Source organism: Mya arenaria, chromosome 3 (genome assembly GCF_026914265.1).
Source record: "Mya arenaria isolate MELC-2E11 chromosome 3, ASM2691426v1".
In the NCBI taxonomy this organism is placed as follows: domain Eukaryota; kingdom Metazoa; phylum Mollusca; class Bivalvia; order Myida; family Myidae; genus Mya; species Mya arenaria.
In genome coordinates, this window is record NC_069124.1 from 54,001,301 (window position 1) to 54,024,029 (window position 22,729).

At 34.2% G+C, this 22,729-nt stretch overlaps 1 protein-coding gene across 2 annotated transcripts in view; it reads left to right on the plus strand.

The window, feature by feature from the left end:
• Window positions 1-12,957: 12,957 nt before the first annotated feature.
• Window positions 12,958-22,729, plus strand: part of LOC128227919 (extracellular matrix protein 3-like) — a 73,144-nt gene continuing 63,372 nt past the window's right edge. The window contains exons 1-2 of one of the 2 annotated variants that reach the window (XM_052938863.1): window positions 12,958-12,992; window positions 17,758-18,030. In XM_052938863.1, the coding sequence (XP_052794823.1) occupies window positions 12,983-12,992; window positions 17,758-18,030 (283 nt within the window). In that variant the 5' untranslated portion in view covers window positions 12,958-12,982. Of the gene's footprint in view, window positions 18,031-22,729 lie in introns of both variants that reach the window. The other variant, XM_052938862.1, reaches the window with a different exon arrangement.

Consider the following 22,729-nt stretch of genomic DNA (forward strand, 5'->3'; position numbering starts at 1 on the left):
AGACATGGTAGAGGAAAAACTAGCACCTACCACTAGCACTTATCATTGTCGTTCAGACCTTTATGAGTAAAACCCTTCATCAAACAGAATCACAGAGACCATTTGCAAACAGGAGTTATCCCGAGAACTAGAGCACCGCGAACAGTTATGCCTGTATGGTCATCTTTCTATGTCAAAGGGCACAACTCAAGAAATATTTCAGCCATAGTACTAGTGCTAGAACTTGTTAGAAATATGAATATCATCATACAAATATAGTGTACCAAGTTTCATGTTACTGTCTTCAACAATTAAAGGTTATGCCTGGGTTTTTGAATGTCAAGATAATCTGTCCAAAGGCCAATGGCAAATTACCTTGACTTTTCTTTTTCTTCAAGAATAGAGAAACACACCAGGATCTGCAATTCAAGGTTTGAATTGATAATCATAAAAAAATATTCATATGAATGAAATGTAGGAGAAATTTTGCCTAATTCGACTAACATTTTAACATCCAGCCATCATGCAGATATAATCTGCTAATGTCCATAAAATCAGGTTGCAGCAATTATTCCAAGCATTTTACATCATAATAATGAACTTAACTTTATTACTGATAAGCCAGTCAGCGTGCTCCAAGATCAAAACCCAAGCCAGGCTCAGGAAGAGATTAACATGCCTGAAGTCAATGGTGTGTCTCCATCAGGGACTATTTGCGATAAGCCACCTCAGAAAGTCTCCCGCCAGGACTGGAACATGCAGACAGGGCTATACAGTTACCAGTAATTACAAATGCAGGAACCAGTGTGAAATGCAACACTCTGTTGAAGATGCTGATATGGTCAGGCTTCAACAGGCAGGTACTATGTAGATTTACATGTTATCTACATTTATGATAATTATTTATAATATTACCACACAGGGTTTGTTTGGCTGAAGAGTCAAGTATTATGACTGTGCCTTCTATTGTTGAAACATTAACAGCAACATACGTTTGTCTTTCACTCAATTGGTAGGCTGTTGGAAATTTGGTTTCATATACTACTAACATCAACAAGATTTTATAGAAATATCACTTGAAAGTGAAGTACATGTACAATGTAAAATTGCTGAGTGTGTTCGATTGTTGTGCCTCCAAGGAGGATGTGTCTCCCAGATCTTGCTTAAACTTGGGAAAGTCTTCCTGAAATATGACATGAATGTATGAGGTATCATCTCGAGTCAAAATCACCTGAAATTCTGAACAAAATCACCTCCAATGGTCTCCAGAAATATGACATGTTAGCAATGGTGTTCTGATGAATAGCTCTGGAAATATTACATACAGATTTAGCAATGAAAAGAAGTAAGAAAAATCAAATATGTTCAAAGCAGATGACAAATATATTTTGGAAACACTCAATCAATAGATATACTAGTAATTAAGTATTTAAGCAGAATGCAAAACAGAACACAAGACAAATGTAATGCAGGTAATTTGAGAAATTTAGTGTTTTTTTCGGGGTACTAAAATAGAAGCCCCAAAACCATAACACATCAATGGAATTGTCTTGTGGCACTGATGTGTTAAACTGCCAAATAATATTCATGACATGATGTTGCGCACACAAAAAGTCCTAACGACTTCCAGAATTGCAGGTTCTACAGTTTTTCCCCGAGCGTATTTTCAAGTGCACAGGAATAACTTTTTTCTGGATGCTGCAGAATTTCAAAGGTAATCTTGTGAGCCACACAAGAAGGGCTGAAACTTAAACCATTGGAGTGACTGCAGAATCATTTTTCCGTCTTGCCAAGCTGTCAGGCATCACCCAGGTTTTCCTTATGATAGGTCTGAATAACACAGACAAAAATGTGTCACATGTCAAAATATGTAATTTTCAGCCAATAAATTGCCTTTACGAATGTGCTTTATTAGTCCCGCACATGCTTGTCTTTTTTAGGACCTGAAGTTTTTTTGGAATAATCATAGCAATGGAGAATGCATTGGGTAGAAAACAGAATAAACTGTCTTCTTTAAGTCAAAGGTCATTTGTACAAATAATTGCAAATAAACATGGTAAATCTTCAGCCAATTTTTCACTACATAAATATATTATAACATATAAATAATCACACAATGACCAGATATGTCCAGATGTATAAATACACTTTCTAGAACTGCCAATACAAGAGTGAGTAAAGGAAATTGGTTGTCACTTAGATACAATAATCAATTATTGAATGGACAATGACTGTGAAAGTGTGCCAACATGTACATGTAAGAGCTTTGCAAAAGAAAATGAAAGCAGTTCTTATGAAATAGTTTTAACATGTTTGATGGGTTATTGGACCTATTGATATAGTGTAGCTTTACAGTTGAGTAGTTCTGTTTTTGAATGTCGGAAAGTCTTCACTCCTGTAGTGATTTCTCCAATGTCACCCGTTAGATAAAGGTTAAAATCAGTAACATTCAGGTTACAGTGAGATATAGCTGACTGACCTTGATCTTTCACCATAAAGAAGAAGCTGTTACTGGTGTCATTTTCCCCTGGGGTGAGGACATACTGGATCTGCTTTGCATCTAGGTCGCCTGGAAATGTACCAAAGAAAGAATTGTAATTGGGAATATGTTGATAAATTATGCTTTGCTTTAACTTATGAATATGTATTCATTTTAAAAAATGGGTTTTTTAAGATACAATAAAAAAATAAATCATACTTTCACGAAGGACTTGTAAATCACACTGCATGCTAACATTTAAATGCATCGAATTTTGCACCTGTTCCAAATATAAAGCATTTAATCATAATAGAAACAAAACTAACAACATGCATTACTTACGCTCATTTATCCATGGGTGTTAAACAAATGGTATATATGTAATATATTGATACAAATGTATTTGTAAAAATAAATGAATAAATAAACCCCAAAGCTGTTCAAACCATTCATTACCAGTATTATGATATGCAGCATGCAGCTAATTACAAAGCTGCTACATCGGGATTACATTTGAATGTAAACATGATGACTGCGTCTGTTGCCACCAACTGATTTTTTATGTACAACAAATCTCCACACATTAGCAGAAAAAATAATTCATTTATTCATTTACCAGGTCTCAGGATCCAAAGAGAAATTGCACAAGTATACTTGCTATCAACAAGATTGGCTTCTTATTTAGGCTTTGTCTGTTTTGCATTATATTTGAAAGAGAATCATTTGGCAAGGACTAGAATGGTCGAAATCACTTTTGAATGAATGAAATGGCAGTATTTACAAGATGTTTGACTTTTTGTTTCATAATGATCAATGTTTTACGTGCTTGTCCAACATAGTATGCCTATACGCAATTCGAACTGAATTTGGTGATGGCTGGAAAAAGGCTTCAAAAGTTATTAATCGGGCAAGACGGAAATAAGGTAATTTATATAATTAAAGGGCGATAACTCTTGAGTGATTGAGGTGATATGGCTGGATATCAGAGGAGTCTGAGATACTATGCCAATACACATTCTGACCAAATTCGGTATTGATTGAACAAGGACTTCTTAAGTCATTGATCGGACAACATTCTGGGCGCTGCACGCTTACCAGAAAGAAAAAAAACACACCTTCCCACCTTAACCCTGCAGGTGAAACTATAATATGTCCTGTTCTATGAAGGGTGGTATAATAACTAGGCATGCTAAAATATCAAAACATAAATGCACCTGTATGTATTCATATTACTCCAGTTTCATACGCGTACATAATTCAGCGGTATGTGCGAAAACATGTTCATTTGAAAGGGGCATGCCCTCGAATTTAACAAAATTGATTTCAACGATCTTATATTATTGCAATATAATAACTATATCTTACATTTCCATCATTCCATCTTGATATTAACTAACATGAATTCACTAAATCAATTTTCTTTAGATAGACATATATCTCAGACCAAATTTCATAGTCGTTTGGCATCAGCTGTATAATGTTACAGCTTCAACATAAGTAAGGATATTACTTTTAAAACCTTCAAAATCACCTCGCTCATGGTGTAACAGATATGCAATAAAAATGAACATAAATGATAAAGTAAAAATAAATGTAATTGTCCTAAGGATGTTCTCTTTGAGATTTTATTAGATTTATCTTTCCTTTGAAATTAATAAAGGTGAAATTAATTGGTGTGTGTATCGCTTATAATAGATTTAATCATTTGACATGATCAAAGTGTTAGGCTACAAATTCATAACCTAGGTATTTTTAAATGATCCTTCATCTAAGTATTTAATACTTGTGCAAGGTATAATGATGTTTTTATCATTTTTAAAGCATTTAATTTTTGTGGAATTTCCAGCATGGTAAAGGTGAACACCGCCTGAGAATGTCAGATATCGACAGGGAAGGCACAAAGAAAATGTTACATTAATATCTTTAGCCTGTTACATCTGAAAAAAAAGAAACATTTACCACTTTTTTTAGGACTCATTGTTCACATTTTAGGTGCTATTGTTGCTGAAAGAGACTATATAAGATTTATGAGAAAGTCTATACGGTACACTAATTATGTACCGCAGTTGATTAAAATGCCACAGTGCAATCGAAAAATTCCACTTTAGGGGCAATTAACATGACTATTTTATATACATAAACAAAAATGTATCTTAAATAATTCAAAATGATCTATGTGCGGTCATTGTTTTTACCTGATCGTAAATATTACCTTCATACATAGAAAATATCACTTGAGCAAGGGAACCAAATATTTAACTAAATAGTAGTAAGTTTTATGATATATCTCAAATAGCGTATGGCACAAGTTTTAACAAGACTCCAATGATGATGATGATGATGATGATCAGTTAGATGATGACGCTTTACTAAGATGCTTATTTAATTTGTCTTGTTCTAAATATATTTCAGAATATGATAGGAACGCTTTATTATTATATTGAACAAGAACACTGAAAGCGATGCACACGCTCGATCGGTTGTTTTGTTAAAAAGATGCATATTTTAACAATAATTAATGCCAGCATTTGCTTATGAGCATTGCTTCAAATTAGGATTTATATAGTGGTCATTATGTGCTAAGTTTCATGTGGACTTTAAGCTCGACTATTCAAAGAATATGGAGAGCTATACTACTCACCCAAGCGTCGGCGTCGGCGTTGGCGTCACCACTTTTAAGTCAATACCTCAGCGAATACATCATGTATTGCATTGCAACTTTACGAACAGGCTCCCAACCATTTAACCTTCTTCTTTTATCAAGTAAGATAACTCTATATTTCATATTATATAATTGTTGCCCCTTTATTATGAGACTTAGACATTCTGGTTAAGGTCTTGCATGTTAGCACACATAGGATAATATCTCAGCAACTACTCGATGTATTTTGTTGAGACTTTATACTATGGTATTCAACCGCCCAACGTAATTGATTAACCAAGTTAGATAACTGTATTTTGCAAATAATGGCCCTTTATTATTAGACTTAAAAATTCTGGTTAAAATTTTCCATGTAACCACATTTATGTTAATATCTCAGCACATCATGTATTGCATTGAAATCTAATCTAACAATGATCCATGCATGTTTCGCCAAAACTTTTCAACCCCTACATTGAAAAGCGGTGGAATACTAGTAGTCGAGCGCGCTGTCTCTGTGACAGCTCTTGTTTGTTTCTAAGTTACAAGTTTCTGCACGGCAATGCAGACGATACCAAGTCTATCTAAATTATAAAATCTTGTTTTTTTTCCCAAACAACCAATTTACCAGCTCACAGTTGCACATTTTGAGTTCTTGCAGTCATGTTTATAACCAGAATGAACGTACCAGGTACTTGTTTGGCGGTGAAGATGGTAAAAACAATTGTGTAGCTTTAAGCTAAAAAATAGATAAATCAATGCATCACTTCAACAAGAAATGATAAAATCATAACAAAAAACTAACAAAAACAACTATACAGTAAATATAAATTACGCATTTCCCTTTCAATATATGTCCCAAACAATTTCAAGTCTTTCAATCACATCATGCAGGAAGCAATTAAACATCTGGAAATACTTAAAAAGTCAAAATGTCCACCATAAAACAAAACAGACAACCAATATATTAAGATAATAATATCAACTGCAGATACTGTCACTTACATGTGCAGCATATTTTGCCAGAAAACAGATAACAACAGGCTTGTTAATAAAGATTAGAATTCACAGTTTTTAAGAGATTGTAATCTTGATGTGGCATAAACTTGAATTTTATAACACATTCCATGATATGATATTTACAAGACCTAATTCAAATACTTTATCAGAAGAACACAATCATGAACCCGGTACATTTGACATGTACCTAAAAGAGATAAAACAGAAGTTAGTTGTCTAAATATTGTTTACTAATCAAAATATGGAGTCAAATATCAATCATATGTATCTGGATGTGCTGATATTATTCATGTGTTTACATTTTAATGAGAAAGGTGATCTGAAGATAGCATATTGAAACATAAATTCAAATAATAAAAGCAATGTCCAAAGGGTTGGCATTTCTTACATTTTGCTCAGTCACCCATCAGTGCTGTATTATAATGTTTAGCTCAGCAGCCTCTCATTCACCCACCAGTGCTGTATTATAATGTTTAGCTCAGCAGCCTCTCATTCACCTATCAGTGCTGTATTATAATGTTTAGCTCAGCAGCCTCTCGATCATTCACCAATCAGTGCTGTATTGCAATGTTTTGCTCAGCAGCCTCTCATTCACCCACCAGGGCTGTTTTATAATGTTCTGCTCAGCAGCCCCTCATTCTCCCACCAGTGCTGTATTATAATGTTCTGCTCAGCAGCCCCTCATTCACCCATCAGTGCTGTATTATAATGTTCTGCTCAGCAGCCTCTCATTCACCCACCAGTGCTGTATTATAATGCTCTGCTCAGCAGCCCTTATTCATCAATCAGTGCTGTATTATACTGTTTTGTTTCTGCCTCTAATTCACCCACCAGTGCTGTATTATACTGTTTTGTTTCTGCCTCTAATTCACCCATCAGTGTTGTATTATGTTTTTCTCAGCAGTCTCTCATTCACCTATCAGGGCTGTATTATGCAGTTTGCCACACAGTAGTAATTCAAGAGGGTAATGTATAAACTATGAGGCACTAAAATCTACCACAAGTAAATATGTAGCAAAGCTGGTTACAAGTTACACGCTTCCTCAACCACACCTCATCTGTCAGGAGTCACGAGAACTTGGCCAGATCAGGTCCTTCAATCACATTGGTTATTCGATATTCAACCATTATGGATTTGAAAGCCTTAAAATTTGTTTCAATATAGATATTATGAATTGCAAATGTCAAAATGTAGAGGATTCGCTGGTAAAACCTAGAAACCTAAAACAATTCTCAAGAATTGTTCTCACAAAGAAATTCCAGCACTTTAAACATTTTGACAATTCGTCTTTGTTACCTTCAAGTAATCTTTTGCGCATAGAATTACATAATAAACAGCATGAAGAATGCATAGCCGCAGCTGGTAAATCAGTGCCACATGTATGTGACAGAACTCTGCGTGGATAACGGCCCTTTACTTCATTACAAACAGAAGTTTGCATAATTATACTGCATACTTATGCAATAGCCATGAAAATCATTAAATTAGTGGAAATTATTTAAATTGCTGCAAAAAATGCATGGAAATTCTAAAATAAATTGACACTTATACAGGCTTGAGAAATTCAAAAAGGAATTGGGAAAAGCCATCATGTGCTACACAGCCTTCAAGAAGTACTGCCATGCATTGCACTATATTTGTATAATTATATAATTACTGGGAGGATGAAAACTAGGAGGAGGAAAGAGTATTGGATGAAATGAGAGAATAGAATTGTAGCAACAACGGGACAAGTACAAATTTCAGAATAACAGGGGCTACACTGGAAGTATCTGTCGGTCTTAGAATGTTGCTTAAAGGGAGTAATTAAATATTCATGAACATTAATTTGAATAGTTCATGAAATGGCAATTGTTTCTCTGACAGTTTAATTTAGACAATTATAGTAGTTCAATTGCCCATGAACCTTTCATTAGTGTATTGAAGCAGAAGTTCATTAACATAATTTGAAACCGTGAATGTTCATAATTGTTTTTTGATTCATACACATATATGGTACAAAAACATCTCTGGATATATAATGAAATCACACTTGTCAAGAAAGATACCTGTTCATTATTTGTATCAGTTAACCTAAATGAGTCAGCCTATCATAACTATTTAAGGCAATAAAATACCTTCAAGCCATCACACACAGCAAAACCACAGAATTCCCGATGGGAATGGAAGTGCCAACAATTTATCATTTTGTCAGGTTTCAGATAATTGATAACTGTGTATGTGCTGTCTAGGTAATATCAAAATTATCAGCTAGCACACCAGGAGATGCCCCACCTTTGAAAGTATGAGCCTATTCAAATATCTCATTGCTGAACTCTTCAAAGTCCGCTCATGTATTCAGACCTGTTGAGATATAGCCTATGCAACCATTCCTGAAACCACCTCCAGGATTTACTAAGTGTCATGCTTTCTTGACAATCATAAGTCACATGATCATGAAGTATTGTTAAAAACACTTAACAGTCTTGACAATGATACTCAGAGGCCTCTGAGTCTAATGTTCAAGTGCACACATACTATGATACATATCTACAGAATGTGTCACCATTTACTTATAAAGAAAGAAATGTATAAATCTTCTATAAACTTCTTTATAATAAGCTGTATTAAACTATAATGAACATCCAAAGCACCAATCTGCTCAACAGTATTTCTCATATTACAATGTTATATAATATGTATGTGACTCAAAAAATCTTAGATAATTACAAGAATAAAATAGTAAGACAGTTGTTGTTTTTGGAAACATGCAAAACCAGATAACCCCCCAAAAAAACAGATATTCCCTCCATACTGTCTCATACTGTTCCATGACATTTGATGTTGCCAGAGAACATTTCTGCCAAAAAGAGCTAGGTTTGGGTAATATGGAGTGGACACAAAAGATATGACTCAAACCTTTGACCTTGAACTGTAACCTTGAGCCAGTTCGCCTGAATTGAGGGTTCTTCATGTCATCTTGATGTGGTGAACATATATTTCAGGAGGTATTCAGGAGATACGAAGTTAACACAAAAGTGTGACAGATGGACAGATATCATCACTAAACAAAAATATATATGTCTGCTCCTATATAATAGCATCGGAAGAGACATAATTATTTCGAAAACAAACAACATTGACAAAACTTCAACTTCTAGAGACCTGAAAAAAATGTCAGTTTTGTTCGTAAGATTCATTTATTACATTGCGTGCTATGAATTTGGACTATTTTCCGCATTTCCTACTGTTTTTCCAAATTTTAAACTTGATTGAAGGGGTGCAAAATATCAGGTGCATAACTGAGATGATTTCAAGATATTTGGTAAAAATGTCTCCTAAAATCCAAGGTATTCGCACCTCAGTGTTGGCAAAGATGCACTTGTCTTTGATTGGAAGCCAACTTCATTCCAGAAGATGAAATCAATTCAATTAAAGAGATAATTCCTTTGAACAAATATGCATTCTTGAAATGCAGTAAATATCACGATTTTTTTTCAATATAATCAATTTCTTGAAGAAGTTTCCTTGATTAAACAGCGAAACTTAACTTATGCCATTGCGCAGCAGAAAATATCATACAAAAGCAATAACATATTTTGGTTGATACTACCTGAGATATAAGAACATTACCGTTTTATTTCACATTTACATAATTATCTTATATAAATGCTTTCCTAATTATACCATAAGACTGATTCACATGAAGCCATGCAGGAGTCTAAACAAATGAAAAATGAAACAGTCCCAATTATTGTTTGCCGAAGAGAAAATTTGAAAGAACGCTGACTGTTTATTTTGGAGGACTGATTTGCAATTCCCTTTTCTGATTTGACTTTGGATTGAAAAATAATTGTGTGTACACTATTCAAGCAGGAGAAATGGTAAGCGGAAATGAAAATGGCTGGAAATTGCTGGTCTGGAAGAATTAGTCTGGAGGCTTTCAAGGAACAGGTTGTTTTGAACAGTCTCGTAGAAACAATCTTAAAATTGTACCTTGAAATATTTGAAATTGAACATGAATTTCTTTCATTAATGAATTATAGAATCCTCAAACATATACTGTAGCTTTCTGGACTTTTGAAAGTAAGCATTATAAATTCTCTCATACCAGCCAGACCAGAAGCTAAAAAGAAAATAATGGTTTCTTATGTGTTAAATGCCATAAATCTCAACACAGAGAGTCATAGATCAGAAGATTGTTCAAGTTAAGGTAACTACAAAGTCTAATTACACTATTGCATGCTGAAACTGAGGCTTTCAGGCCCAAAGTAACAATTTATATGGAGTTGGTTACCCCAAAATTTACATTAATGGTTCACTGGTTACATCTGTATTTGTAATATAATATCAAACTGCTTTAAATTATATCCTTTTATTATTTACAAAATTACAAACATCTTTGCTCCCTATCATTTTTAACCAACTTTCATCCGCACAGGATGGTTTCTGTCTGAATTTTACATGACCAATAAATTACAGGGCTGCTGCTACTGCTTCAACAATTATGCGTTCAGCAGTATTCAAATTTAGGACCATTATCAACAGCTTAATGACAACATGACAAACCAAAAATTCCTAAGTACCGGAATATCAATGGGAATCACGACCCTTTGAAGTTAAAAAAATGTTAACAAACACATTTTCTTCTATTTATTTCTATTTTAATAATATTATAACAGAAATGCACTCTGATACTCATTACTGATAACAAGATTGTAACCGTGTATTTAATAGCAGAAAGTGCAAAAATATTAAATGATTGGTGAATGCTTTAAGATTTACTGCGGTCTGCTATAGTCTCATAAGGTAGAAATACCGTGTTTTATGCTCATTTCTTTCAAATTAAACTCGGTATCCTTGATAAAAACCATTGTTTTCGACTTTTATTCATCCTTTTTGATAAATAAATACAACTTTTTTAATTTTGGTAATTTTATTTTGGGAATAAGAGCGCATCGTTAAACAAGTTGCAATGATGTTTTCGTGATTTGTTTTTACACACTTAATTGGCGCCAGTTCTAAGAAAGTAATTTATTTAAGAGTCGGCGGCGATGCAAAAATCGATTAAGGGACCAAAATTTTTAATGTTTTATAAAATCAACTTCAATTTAGTTTTGAGGTTCAATATTTAGCAAGCATGACTCATATACCTGATGCCATGAAAAACTGTAATCAGGAGTTGAGCATTTTTAACGAAAGAATATTTTATCAGATTTCTAATCAAAAAGCATTTTACGTTTTTCCGGAAATGTCCTAATACAAAAATAATATGTTTGTGACTCAAATTTATCAGAATTGCACAATCAACAATGTCTTGTGGCTCTCACTCCTCAACTAATTGTTTTTAATGTGTTAAAAATATGTCATCATTAATTTTTGAAAAACATGACATACTTCTAAGTTCGCGAATTATAATGAATAACTCGGCCTTCCTCATGCAGCTGAAAACCGGCATTACATACATGAATATTTACATGAATACTTGTTTAAGATATGAGTATCTAAAAATCATTTATTATTTATCGCATTTGAGTAATGTTCAACGTAGGCATACAGTACCAGAATATATGTTCTTACTTGTATTTGCCTTAATTTTTACAGAAACCCTAAACGCATATTCTATTTTGAACTGTGTATTTGTATTAACGTAAACTGCATCACTGGTTGTATTTGACCTATTGCAAACCTGTTAATAACCTTATGACTTAAAGCGAAACACGTAGATAAACGTACGTTCAAGCAACCTACAAAACAAAACATAAACCTCTAGCGGATCTACATGTAAAAGCCCCCCCCCCCCCACCACATGCCTCCCTCCCCCCCCCCACACCTCCTCCAAACGAAAATCGTCCGCGTTTAGGTAATATTTTTTTCTTGGGGGAGTTCACCCATATTATCACTATCATGTTTTAAACCAGATAAATTTAGGTTCGGAGGGAGGGGCGCAAGTCAAAATAGTTCGCACCTAAGGTACCCCCTCCCCCCCTAACGTCAAATCCTGGGGCGATGTTGACATTTACAAGTTCATTTTGTTTTTGAAACTACCGTTTTAAAATGCTTAGAATCCGTATTACACAATGCATTTAATTTTGCTGGAAGAATTGTATTTACATATGGCTGGCAGTTATGAGTCCAAAATTTACGTTTAAACGGGGGCCAATAACAAATAATCCCACTCCCAGTTTAACACTGGGAAAGACAACTTGGTCTATAAAAGGACGTCTATGCTTTTCGATTACTTCCACTGAAACATTCTTAATAATGTTTGTTTTATTAAAATTGCTTGTTTGTTAGACATTGATTGGTTTCATAACACTAACAAGTTGATTTCCGCTAAAATACTACTAAAAACAGTAATGATCAGTACTAAGATTCAAGTGTACTATCAGTTATTGATATTCATACTTGACATGTTCACTGATAAGTGTATCGAGCCTAGTATGTGATCTGGTATGATTAAAACAGTTCAATATCAGGACATGTTAAAAGACAAAGAATATTAAATTAACAGTCGAGAGAATTTCAGAGTTGTCAATCGACGAGCATGTTTAAAGTATGGTTAACATTTTTGCATCACCCTGTATGGTTGGGTTACGCTCGGTGCTCATTGGCCAGTTGGTAAAAAAGAGTTCTACAAAAAAAACTTAAAATCTTTATTAAGTTCATCCTCTTTTGTTATTTGTTTCAATGTTTGACTTTAAAAATAGTTATTGTTTTCATAAAATGTGCTTTTCTTTTTCGTTCTATAATATTATCGAATGTAACATGCTAAACACGTGTCTAATAATTATTCATCTGATATCATTGCGCGGTTAATCGGTCGCAGTTTAAAGATGAAAGTAGGCGAGAGGATGCTGCATTTTGCAGTACGACATTATCGATGTTTTATGGTAGGATATGTGTTAACAACAGACAGTGATTGTTTATTTTGATTAATAACATGTTAAAGAATTAGATTGAAATGATTATACAAATCAGATGTTATTTATAATGGGGAAATCATGGGTTTATTACAGTTGACAATTGTGGTCAAAATTTCATGCTTTGTGATATTTAGTTTGTTACTTGTGGAATGCAGATTACAAAAAAACAAAGTCATTTTAATTAACAGGCCAGTGGATGTTTTCTTTGGACGAACTGTGGTGTTAGATCCATTGAAGGACTTAAATATACATGTTGAGCACGGGGATTCGTGCTCTTTGAAAATTGTTAATAAAGACATTTTGCCGGAAAGTGCTGGAAAACTAAGCAAATCTGCATTTTCCTGTAAATTCATCAGTGGGGAAGTTACTTACATCCACTATGGAAGGATATATGGTGTCCATGAATTTCTTACTTTGCTTCAATACAATTCACAGAATGAGACATTTATCACTCAGTTTTTCATTCAGTTCAATATCATTGGAAAACCATATGAGGTTGTTACCAAAAATGTTGCGGTACAAGTAAACAGCTATTCGGATGTCAGCTCACCAATAGATTCATCAGCTCTTCAGTTCTCATTTGACGAAAGCATTAATTCATGCTTCATTAGTGTTTTACCACAATCTCTTGGACTACCTCAATATGGACAGTTGCTGAACAAAACGTTATTTAACATTGACTGTAAACAATTTTTGGCTTCCGATATAAGGTATAGATACTATGCACATAAAAGTGTATCAAAACATGACTATATTCCTATGCAGCTGAAACTCTTAACAAAACTTGGAGAAGTGGTCAAGGATGAATATTTTCAAATGGAAGTAATAATATCCTCCGGCACAGACAACACTCCGCCGGAACCCAGCAATAGTGCCACCTTCATAATGGATTCAGTCAGCCAGACTGTCCATACGCCAATCACTGTTGACATTTTGTCAGCTACTGACGGACAGACACAGTCGGATAAACTTATGTTTAACATTACTCAACCACTAGGCCCCGGTGAAGGAATTATTATTAATACAGATAATGAAGATGAACCAATTAACCACTTCTTTCAGTATGAAGTTAATGATCTCAAAATTGCTTATAAGCCCACAAAATCTGATTCAAACATCAAGAGAATTTTTCAGATATGGATTTCCATTGTAGACCCAGAGGGCCTGGCCTCAGACCCATTGCTGTTGATGATTGTTGTTGAACCAATGAGTACAAATGCACCTGTTGTTACTGAAAGTAAAGGTATGTTCTTAATTGAAGGCCAATCAAGACCAATTATAAGCCCAGATATGCTTGAAATCTCTCATGTGGATAACTTAGAAAGCGTCAGAATATATCACATTGATGGATTGCGGCATGGTCACTTGACTCTCCCAGCTGAGAAAAATTATTTCACACCTGAGGATCTAAAACATGGACTAGTGGTTTATCATCATGATGACAGTGATTCACTCAGTGACAATATTGTCTTCCAGCTTTCTGATGGACAAAATGTGATTACATTTTTATTTCCAGTAACAATTTATCCAAAAGATGACCAAACTCCTATCTTGATTGTTAACAATGGTCTTGAAATCCAGAAAAATGACATAGCATTGATTTCATCTTTAGATTTGTCAGCTTCGGACACTGACACTGATGACAGTGATGTCATCTTTGTTCTTGAACCTCCCTATTCAAGTCGAGGATTGATCATAAAAAAGCAGCCGGAAAAACCATCAGATACAAATGAATGGCATTTTCATAATGGATTTTATGTGCAAATAGTATACAACTTTACTCAGCTGGATATTTTGAAAGGAAAAATGTTTTATAAGCATGCAGGATTTCAATCTAATGAAGCATTTATGGATGACAGAATCAGGTTTAAAATAATAGATAAGGGTCTACCACCAAATAAGTCCCCTGTTCATGAAATCCATGTTAAAATACAGCCAATTGATGACATACCGCCCTATTTGTATCCAAACACAAAGCTTGAACTAGATGTCACTGAAAATGGATGTACACCTGTTAAAAGGAAAAATTTAAGATTTACTGATGATGACACAAATGACCGGACAATTATGTACACCATAAAAAGGCAGCCATATGATACATTTGATTATGGACCGTTAGAAGCAGGTAAAATTGTTCATTGTGATACATCTGAAAAAATTCTGACACAATTTAGCCAAGCTGACATAAACCATAACAAAGTTTGCTTTCAACCACCAGCTACAGGACTTGGACTCGCTACAAGAACTCTGCAATTTGACTTTAGTGTTGAAGACCAGTCTGAAAACATTCTGACAAATCAAGTGTTCACCATTATTATTAAGCCAGTGAATAGTGTTCCACCAGTGGTTATTAACACTGGATCCGAGGTTGTTGTAAATGGTGAAATTGTGATAACTCCACAGATGTTATTTGTCAAGGATACTGACCCACAGAATATTGTTATCATCATGAGTAAACTTCCACAGTTTGGTATTTTGTATAACAATGGCACTGTACTTGAAACAGATAAAACCTTTTCCCCTTTTGACATTGAAAGGGGTAAAATTGTGTACAGAAATCAAGAACATGATGAAAGTTCCAAAGATTTGTTCATGGTAGAAATATCTGATGGTATACATTTCATTCCTATGACATTCTATTTGAACATTGTTAAAAGAAGTGAAGAACCCTTTCAAAGAAATTCTGTTGCTGATAATGGTAAACTTACTATCCATCATAAAATGAATGAAAATGGTACAATTATTTTAAATCCTGAACATTTCAAAATATATGATACATCCCTTACCCCAAGAGATATTGTGTATTCTATTCAAAAGTATCCATTGTTCGGTTTATTATTATTAAATGGGCAAGGAAGCAGTTATTTTACACAAACTGACATTTTAAACAGAAAAGTTATATATGCTCATACTGGCTCAGACGTTGGAAGAAATCAGGCTGAGGACAAAATCATACTCTTAGTTCTTGGTACGTCAAATGTATTACTAAAAGATGGGTCCATACTTGAAAGAATTGAATTAGTGTTTGAAATTCAACCAGTAGACAATCAACCGCCTAAAATAGTAACACATGATGATATAGAGGTTGCTGAAGGAAGAACTGTACAACTACGAAGGGAACATATTGATGTTAATGATATTGACTCAGAAGAAGGTACTATAATGTGTATGATAACAGAACAACCTAAAAATGGATTTCTTGAAAATAAATCACCAGGTTCAAGGGCTGGATTACCCATATCAGCATTCAATGTAGATAATATCAGGAATGGTGACATATTTTATGTACAGAATGTTCATAAAGGTATTGAACCAAGAAGTGATCAGTTCCAAATAAAATGTTCAGATGGAAGAAACCTCAGTGGTGACAAGAAAATAACTATTGCTATACTTCCAGCAAATGATGAAGTTCCTGAAGTAGTTGTGAGGGAATTCATTGGTTCTGAAGGCATGGACATAAGAATAGATGCTGCTATACTAGAGGTGACTGATAAAGATGAACCTGCTGATGAGTTGAATGTTCTTATTGTCACTCCTCCTAAACATGGTAGAATTGTACAGCAATCCCTAACTGGTGAAGTCCAAGTACAAAATTTCACTCTTGACAAAATCCAAGAATTTTCTACAATTGTGTATGAACATGATGGCTCTGAGACTACTACTGATGTGTTTGTGTTTGTTCTGTCAGACGGTATTCACAATGTCACAAGGACTGTCCCAATAACTATATTTCCAATTGATGATGAGCCGCCGAGACTTGCTGTAAACAATGGACTTGAAATAGAAAGCTTGGGAGACAAAAGGACTATCACAAATGAAATGCTGAAGGCTGTGGATGTTGACTCTTTGGTCAGTTACCTTACATTTATAATCAAGAAGATTCCACAGTATGGTGTCCTGACAAAAACTGTCCAAAATACAAAAGTGAACCTGATTTATGGGTCTAACTTCACACAGACAGACATTGATAACAATCTTGTGGAATATATCCATTTTGGCAAAGATTTGAAATTAGACTTGATCAAGTTTGATGTGACAGATGGTTTGAACTTTCTTATTAACAGATATTTCTATGTCAAAATTAAAGGCATGAATATGATACATCCCGATGTTTTTAATACAGCTCTTATTCTGCAAAACAATGGAGGTGTAACATTAACTAGGGCTATTTTGACTGACTCTGAGATTAAAGTATCGGAAGAACTACTTTTCAACATTACTGTTCCACCAAAACATGGCCATTTAGAATATGTTGATCAGAGTGGTGAAAAACTTTCCAACTTCTTGTTCCAATATTTAGATTCTAACAAAGTAAGATACGTTCACCGGAATGAAGATGAAGTTACGTTTGATGCCTTTGAATTAGAAGTAAGTGATGGTAAGAAACAAATGGCCAAAACTTTACGAATTTTAATCAGTGGACAGGACAATGATTTACCTGTTGTCATGGTTACAACTCTTAGACTAAAAAAAGGAACAAATAAAATACTAACGCCACTGGAACTTGGGGTCTTTGATGTGGACACTGCTGATGAAGATGTGGTTTTTACCATAACGCAAGTGCCTTTACACGGAAATCTGCTGTACAACCTCTCTAGAATAGTGACAAGGTTCTCTCAAAGTGACCTTAAGAAGGGCCTCATATCTTACCAGCATGATGGAAGTGAAACATTTTCAGACAGTTTAATATTTACCGTCTCTGATGGCTTACACCAACATTTTTACATACCAGGGTCTGACATGCCTGTCCGTACACCCCAGGAAATGGACATAGAAATTATACCCATGAGCAGTGGTGCCCCTAGAGTAGTGGTCAACACAGGGTCTAACTTCTTGACTGAATTGACCAGCGGCCTAGGGTTTTGCATTACTGACAGTAACCTACAAAGCCAGGACTATGACAGCCCGAGTGATGTTCTGCGATACACGTTGACTTTCAACCCTCAGCATGGATTATTAAGAAACACTGCACAGGGAAATGGCGCCATCACCACGTGGATGCAAGGTAATTTAGTTATGACACAAGCAATTTTTTTTGCACCCAATTCCTTTATGTGCTATTGGTTCACTATTAGAACTGAACAATGCTTTCATCATAAAGATTTATCTATAACTGAATATATATTATAATGCATTAAAAATGTCTTTTGTTTTTAATTAATGTTGATACAAGTATTTATTTAACACAATGATTTGTTTGCGTTTGTCAAAAATACTCAATTGATAAGTAAGGTCTTGGCAAATTCTGATAAAAGGTATTTTTGTGATTTTTTGTGTGGAAAAAAACAACTGATAGCAGACTGTAAAAATAGGGCCAAGCATCTGGTTATGTTAATTGTATCTTTATAGAGCTGATTATAATCTGCAGGTTTCTTTAATAATCTCTCTGAATAGATTTTGATAATTATCCACACAATGAACTATATTTCAAAGAGTTTAAGAGCTAGTTTTGTGCCTGTAGAATTTCAGCAGAGTCTGGTCTAAGTTTTTGCTCTCTCTCTCTCTGATAGCAAGAACAAGTATTGCTGAACATACTAGCTGGATTCCTCGGCTGATAATTTTTCTCAGCTCAGAGACCACATGGCATGTGTTTCTTGTTTTGTTATAGAATGATTAGCACATTTTACAGTCAATAAAAACAAACTGATAGCCTGTATTAAAGCAATCAACTCATTACACTGTCCTTTCTTCTAAATGGGAGGAATTGATCTTCATTTGTAAATTGTCATCCTCAGGTAATATAATAATATGAGGCTGTGAGGTTTGTGACCTGTCTAATGGCTCTATGTATGGGGTATTGTAGGTTATCTGTTACCGAATATTTCCTAAATTTTGTTTGATGGAGGATGAATGTCTGTATTATAGATAGTAATGGTTCTATTGTCAACTAGTTTCTTGATAATTGATTAAATTATGCAAATTTGTTGATACAGTATTTATTTGATAGTTTGTAGTCAATAAAAACTGGGTGGCTCAAGTACTGATCGCCACACTGTCGGTGTCTGCATATTAGCACAAGTTGGCATTTTCACTTTAATTATAACTCCAATACTCTTAATTCAATTCACTTAATACTTCACACAATAACTGTGTGTTGTTCAAGACCATCACACAATGAGGTTACATAACTCCATATTATCCTAAATACAAATGATGGCTCCTGTCATTGACTTAAAAAAAAGGTTAATGATTTAGGGCACATTGTGTGAGGTTAAAGTTTTAGAGCAATTAAGATTTAAGTTAGAAATTTTACTAATGACTTCTTTACCCTAAGACTTAATATTTTACACAAGTATTTACAATTAACCTCCTTACAATGAGGTTCTATCACACCATTTCATCCTAAATAAAAAATTATGGGCCCTGATAGACCCAGGAACTTAGGTTAAAGTTAAACGGCACATAATATTATAGTCAATAATTATTGCGCACTGTCCAACATTTACTAACTTCTGACCATTGCAATACCATTAGATTGACAGTTGATATTCAAGAAATGGAGTTACTTTATAACTGGTCATAAGTTTTTATTAAGTCATATATATGTAAAACTTACATATTTCATCAATGGCATGTTATCAGAGCTGCACTGAATCAATGAAGTCTATAGAAATTAAGAGGGTCAGATTTCCTTTGACTTAGTTCTTGACATATTCTGCCTGTAACGGTGAAGCTGCAATTAACAGTGGATTAATGTTACACACTTCCTCTTACTACCTGCTAAATGTAGTGGATGCAATTACCACCTGTCCCTATTACAAATAGGCCATGTGGCTGAATATTCCTGAAGATAGACTGTCTGAAACAGATGTTATTGTCAATTGAATGAGATAAATCAATTAATAAGATAAAAATAGAAATTTGTAGATGATTAATTAATACCTGATAAAATGATACGTCATTTGATTTAAGCTATCAAATAAGTTGAAAAAATTGTTGTTAAAGATGTTTAAATGCAATTAATATTCATGTCAGTTGATAATACTGGCTATATGTCGAGCTGACAAACCACCAGTTGATACATGCTAACTGTGAGTTAAGTGAAGGCACATTTGCCTGCATACATTTAGCTTCTGCTGGTCATAGTTATATTTCTAATTTGCATTCATTAATTGATAGTACTTTATCAACACTATCCACTCATGTCATTATTATTTTAATCATCACCTTTGAAGAAATACCTTCAAAGGAGACAAAACTCATAAATAATGTATGTACAAGTGTTCTGCTCCCGATTTTGCATAAGTTTTTTAGATCTAAGAACGGAACAATTATGCAGAGCATGATAAATTGAATAAATTATAACTGTATGTAAGTGGCACTTAAAGCTGCACTCTCACTGATTGTTATTTCAGTCATATAAGTTCCTGAAACAGCTGATTTTGGCATTCAATGCCTTTATTTCAGTCATATAAGATAACTCACAAAAGAACATATTTCAATTGTTTGGTAAACTGCAGAAAATTTCATTTTTTAAAGCGTTACGTAGTAAAGCTTTAGGCCAAAAAACATCAATTTTCAAAGGTAACTCATGATAAACTGAGATCCAGACATTTACGTAAGAATTGGCCTATTCAAAGACAAAAACTATAAATGTTGTCAAAATGATATATCTTTGAGAGTGCAGCTTCAAGTGCTTATTTATATGCAAGTCGTGCCTGTTAATTACATTGTAATTTCGTTGACATTAAGTTATTATTATTATCATTATTAATGTTTCATGGCTAAGATTACAGCAGGATTTTTTTTCTGACACATTTAAAGGAAATCTGCATAAAATCTAATTCTAAAGTGGATGTTGGTATACCAACAAGTACAATGAAGTTATGCCGACAAGCGATGAAATCTGCTTGGTGTAAGCCACAATGGGGCTGTCTTATGATTGAGCATATATAATATGATCAATAATTTGAAACCATTATTTTTTATTGCTAGTCGCAAGATATTTAAAAACAAAAAGACTCACGGAATGAATGTTTTGGCAACTTTTTTGTTATGGAATGAGCCAATATTTGCGAAAAAGCATGGAACCAGTGATACAAGACTGCTGACAAAAAATCAGATGGCAGGTTTTAATATTTATGTTCAAAAATTAATGTTTTATGCATTTTCCTTAAAGCCTTATCACGCTTTTAGCCAAAAAACATTAATTTACAATTGGAAATATGAAATTCTTCCATTAGATCTTTCGTCAGCAGTCTTATATAACTGGTAGAGAGATATTTACGCAAAAATTGGCTCATTCCAAGACAAACAAACAAAAAGTTGCCGAAACAGTAAATCTGAGAGAGTCATGCAGCTTTATTAATGTCCAAACAATTTTATCAATTATTTCATTGCTTCATAAATGAAGGCTTTGTTATATGCCATTCTAGTTCAATTTTTTAAAATCTTAATAAAGCATTCAGTGATTCATTCCCAAAGTAAGATGACTACGGTATCCTTTTCGCTGACTAAAATGATATATTTTGTATGATATATTTTTATAAATGTTATATAGTCATATGACGACTGAAATGCCATAACATTACAAACAGTCAGAAAAAAATACCTCTGTCCTGTTTTCTTCATTATAAAGATGGCAAGGGAATGACTTTGTAATTCACAGATGTGATATGTAACACTGTAGCCACCCTTTACTATCTCTAGCAGAAGATAGGGTATATCTGAGTAATGTCATTTTGATCAGTGGAAACCCCCTGACACATCCAGGATGGGATAACAGCCTGATAAGGTTACCTTTGATTGATTTACCAACATTTTATAGAAATATAAAGAAAAGCTGTGTGGTTTCATGTTGATTATATACTCAAACACTTTCGACATTCATAACAAATCATCAATATGCATGCCTTAATTATAAGTAATCCATTTTCTTTAGCAAGGTACATAACTCTCGTTTAATTAGTTGTCCATTGACAAGACAGCCACCCAGAAGCTATATGCCTCTTCTTTAGCAAGTTCCATATGTATTGTTTAATAAATTGTCCGTTGTCAAGATGACTGTCCAGAAGGCCTCTTCTCAAGTAAGGTGCCTAACTCTGGTTTATTGAGTTCTCTCCATTGTCAAGACAACTTTCCAGGAGGCATCTTCTCAAGTAAGGTACATAACTCTGGTTTAATGAGTTGTCCATTGTCAAGACAACTGTCCATAAGGCATCTTATCAAGTAAGGTACATAACTCTGGTTTAATGAGTTCTCCATTGTCAAGACAACTGTCCATAAGGCATCTTCTTAAGTAAGGTACATAACTCTTGTTTAATAAGATGTCCATTGTCAAGACAACTGTCCATAAGGCATTTTCTTTAGCAAGCTACATAACTCTGGTTTAATAAGTTGTTCATTGTCAAGATGGCTGTCCAGGAGGGGTCTTCTTAACCAAGGTACATAACTCTAGTTTATTAAGATGTCTATCGACAAGATGGCCATCTATAAGGCATCTTCTTTAGCAAGCTACATAACTCTGGTTTACTAAGTTGTGCATTGTCAAGACAACTGTCCAGAAGGCATCTTCTTAAGCAAGGTACATAACTCTGGTTTAATAAGATGTCCATTGTCAAGACAACTGTCCAGAAGGCATCTTCTTAAGCAAGGTACATAACTCTGGTTTATTAAGTTGTCTATCGACAAGACAGCCATCCAATAGACATCTTCTTTAGCAAGCTAAAAGCAAGGTACATAACTCTGGTTTATTAAGATGTCTA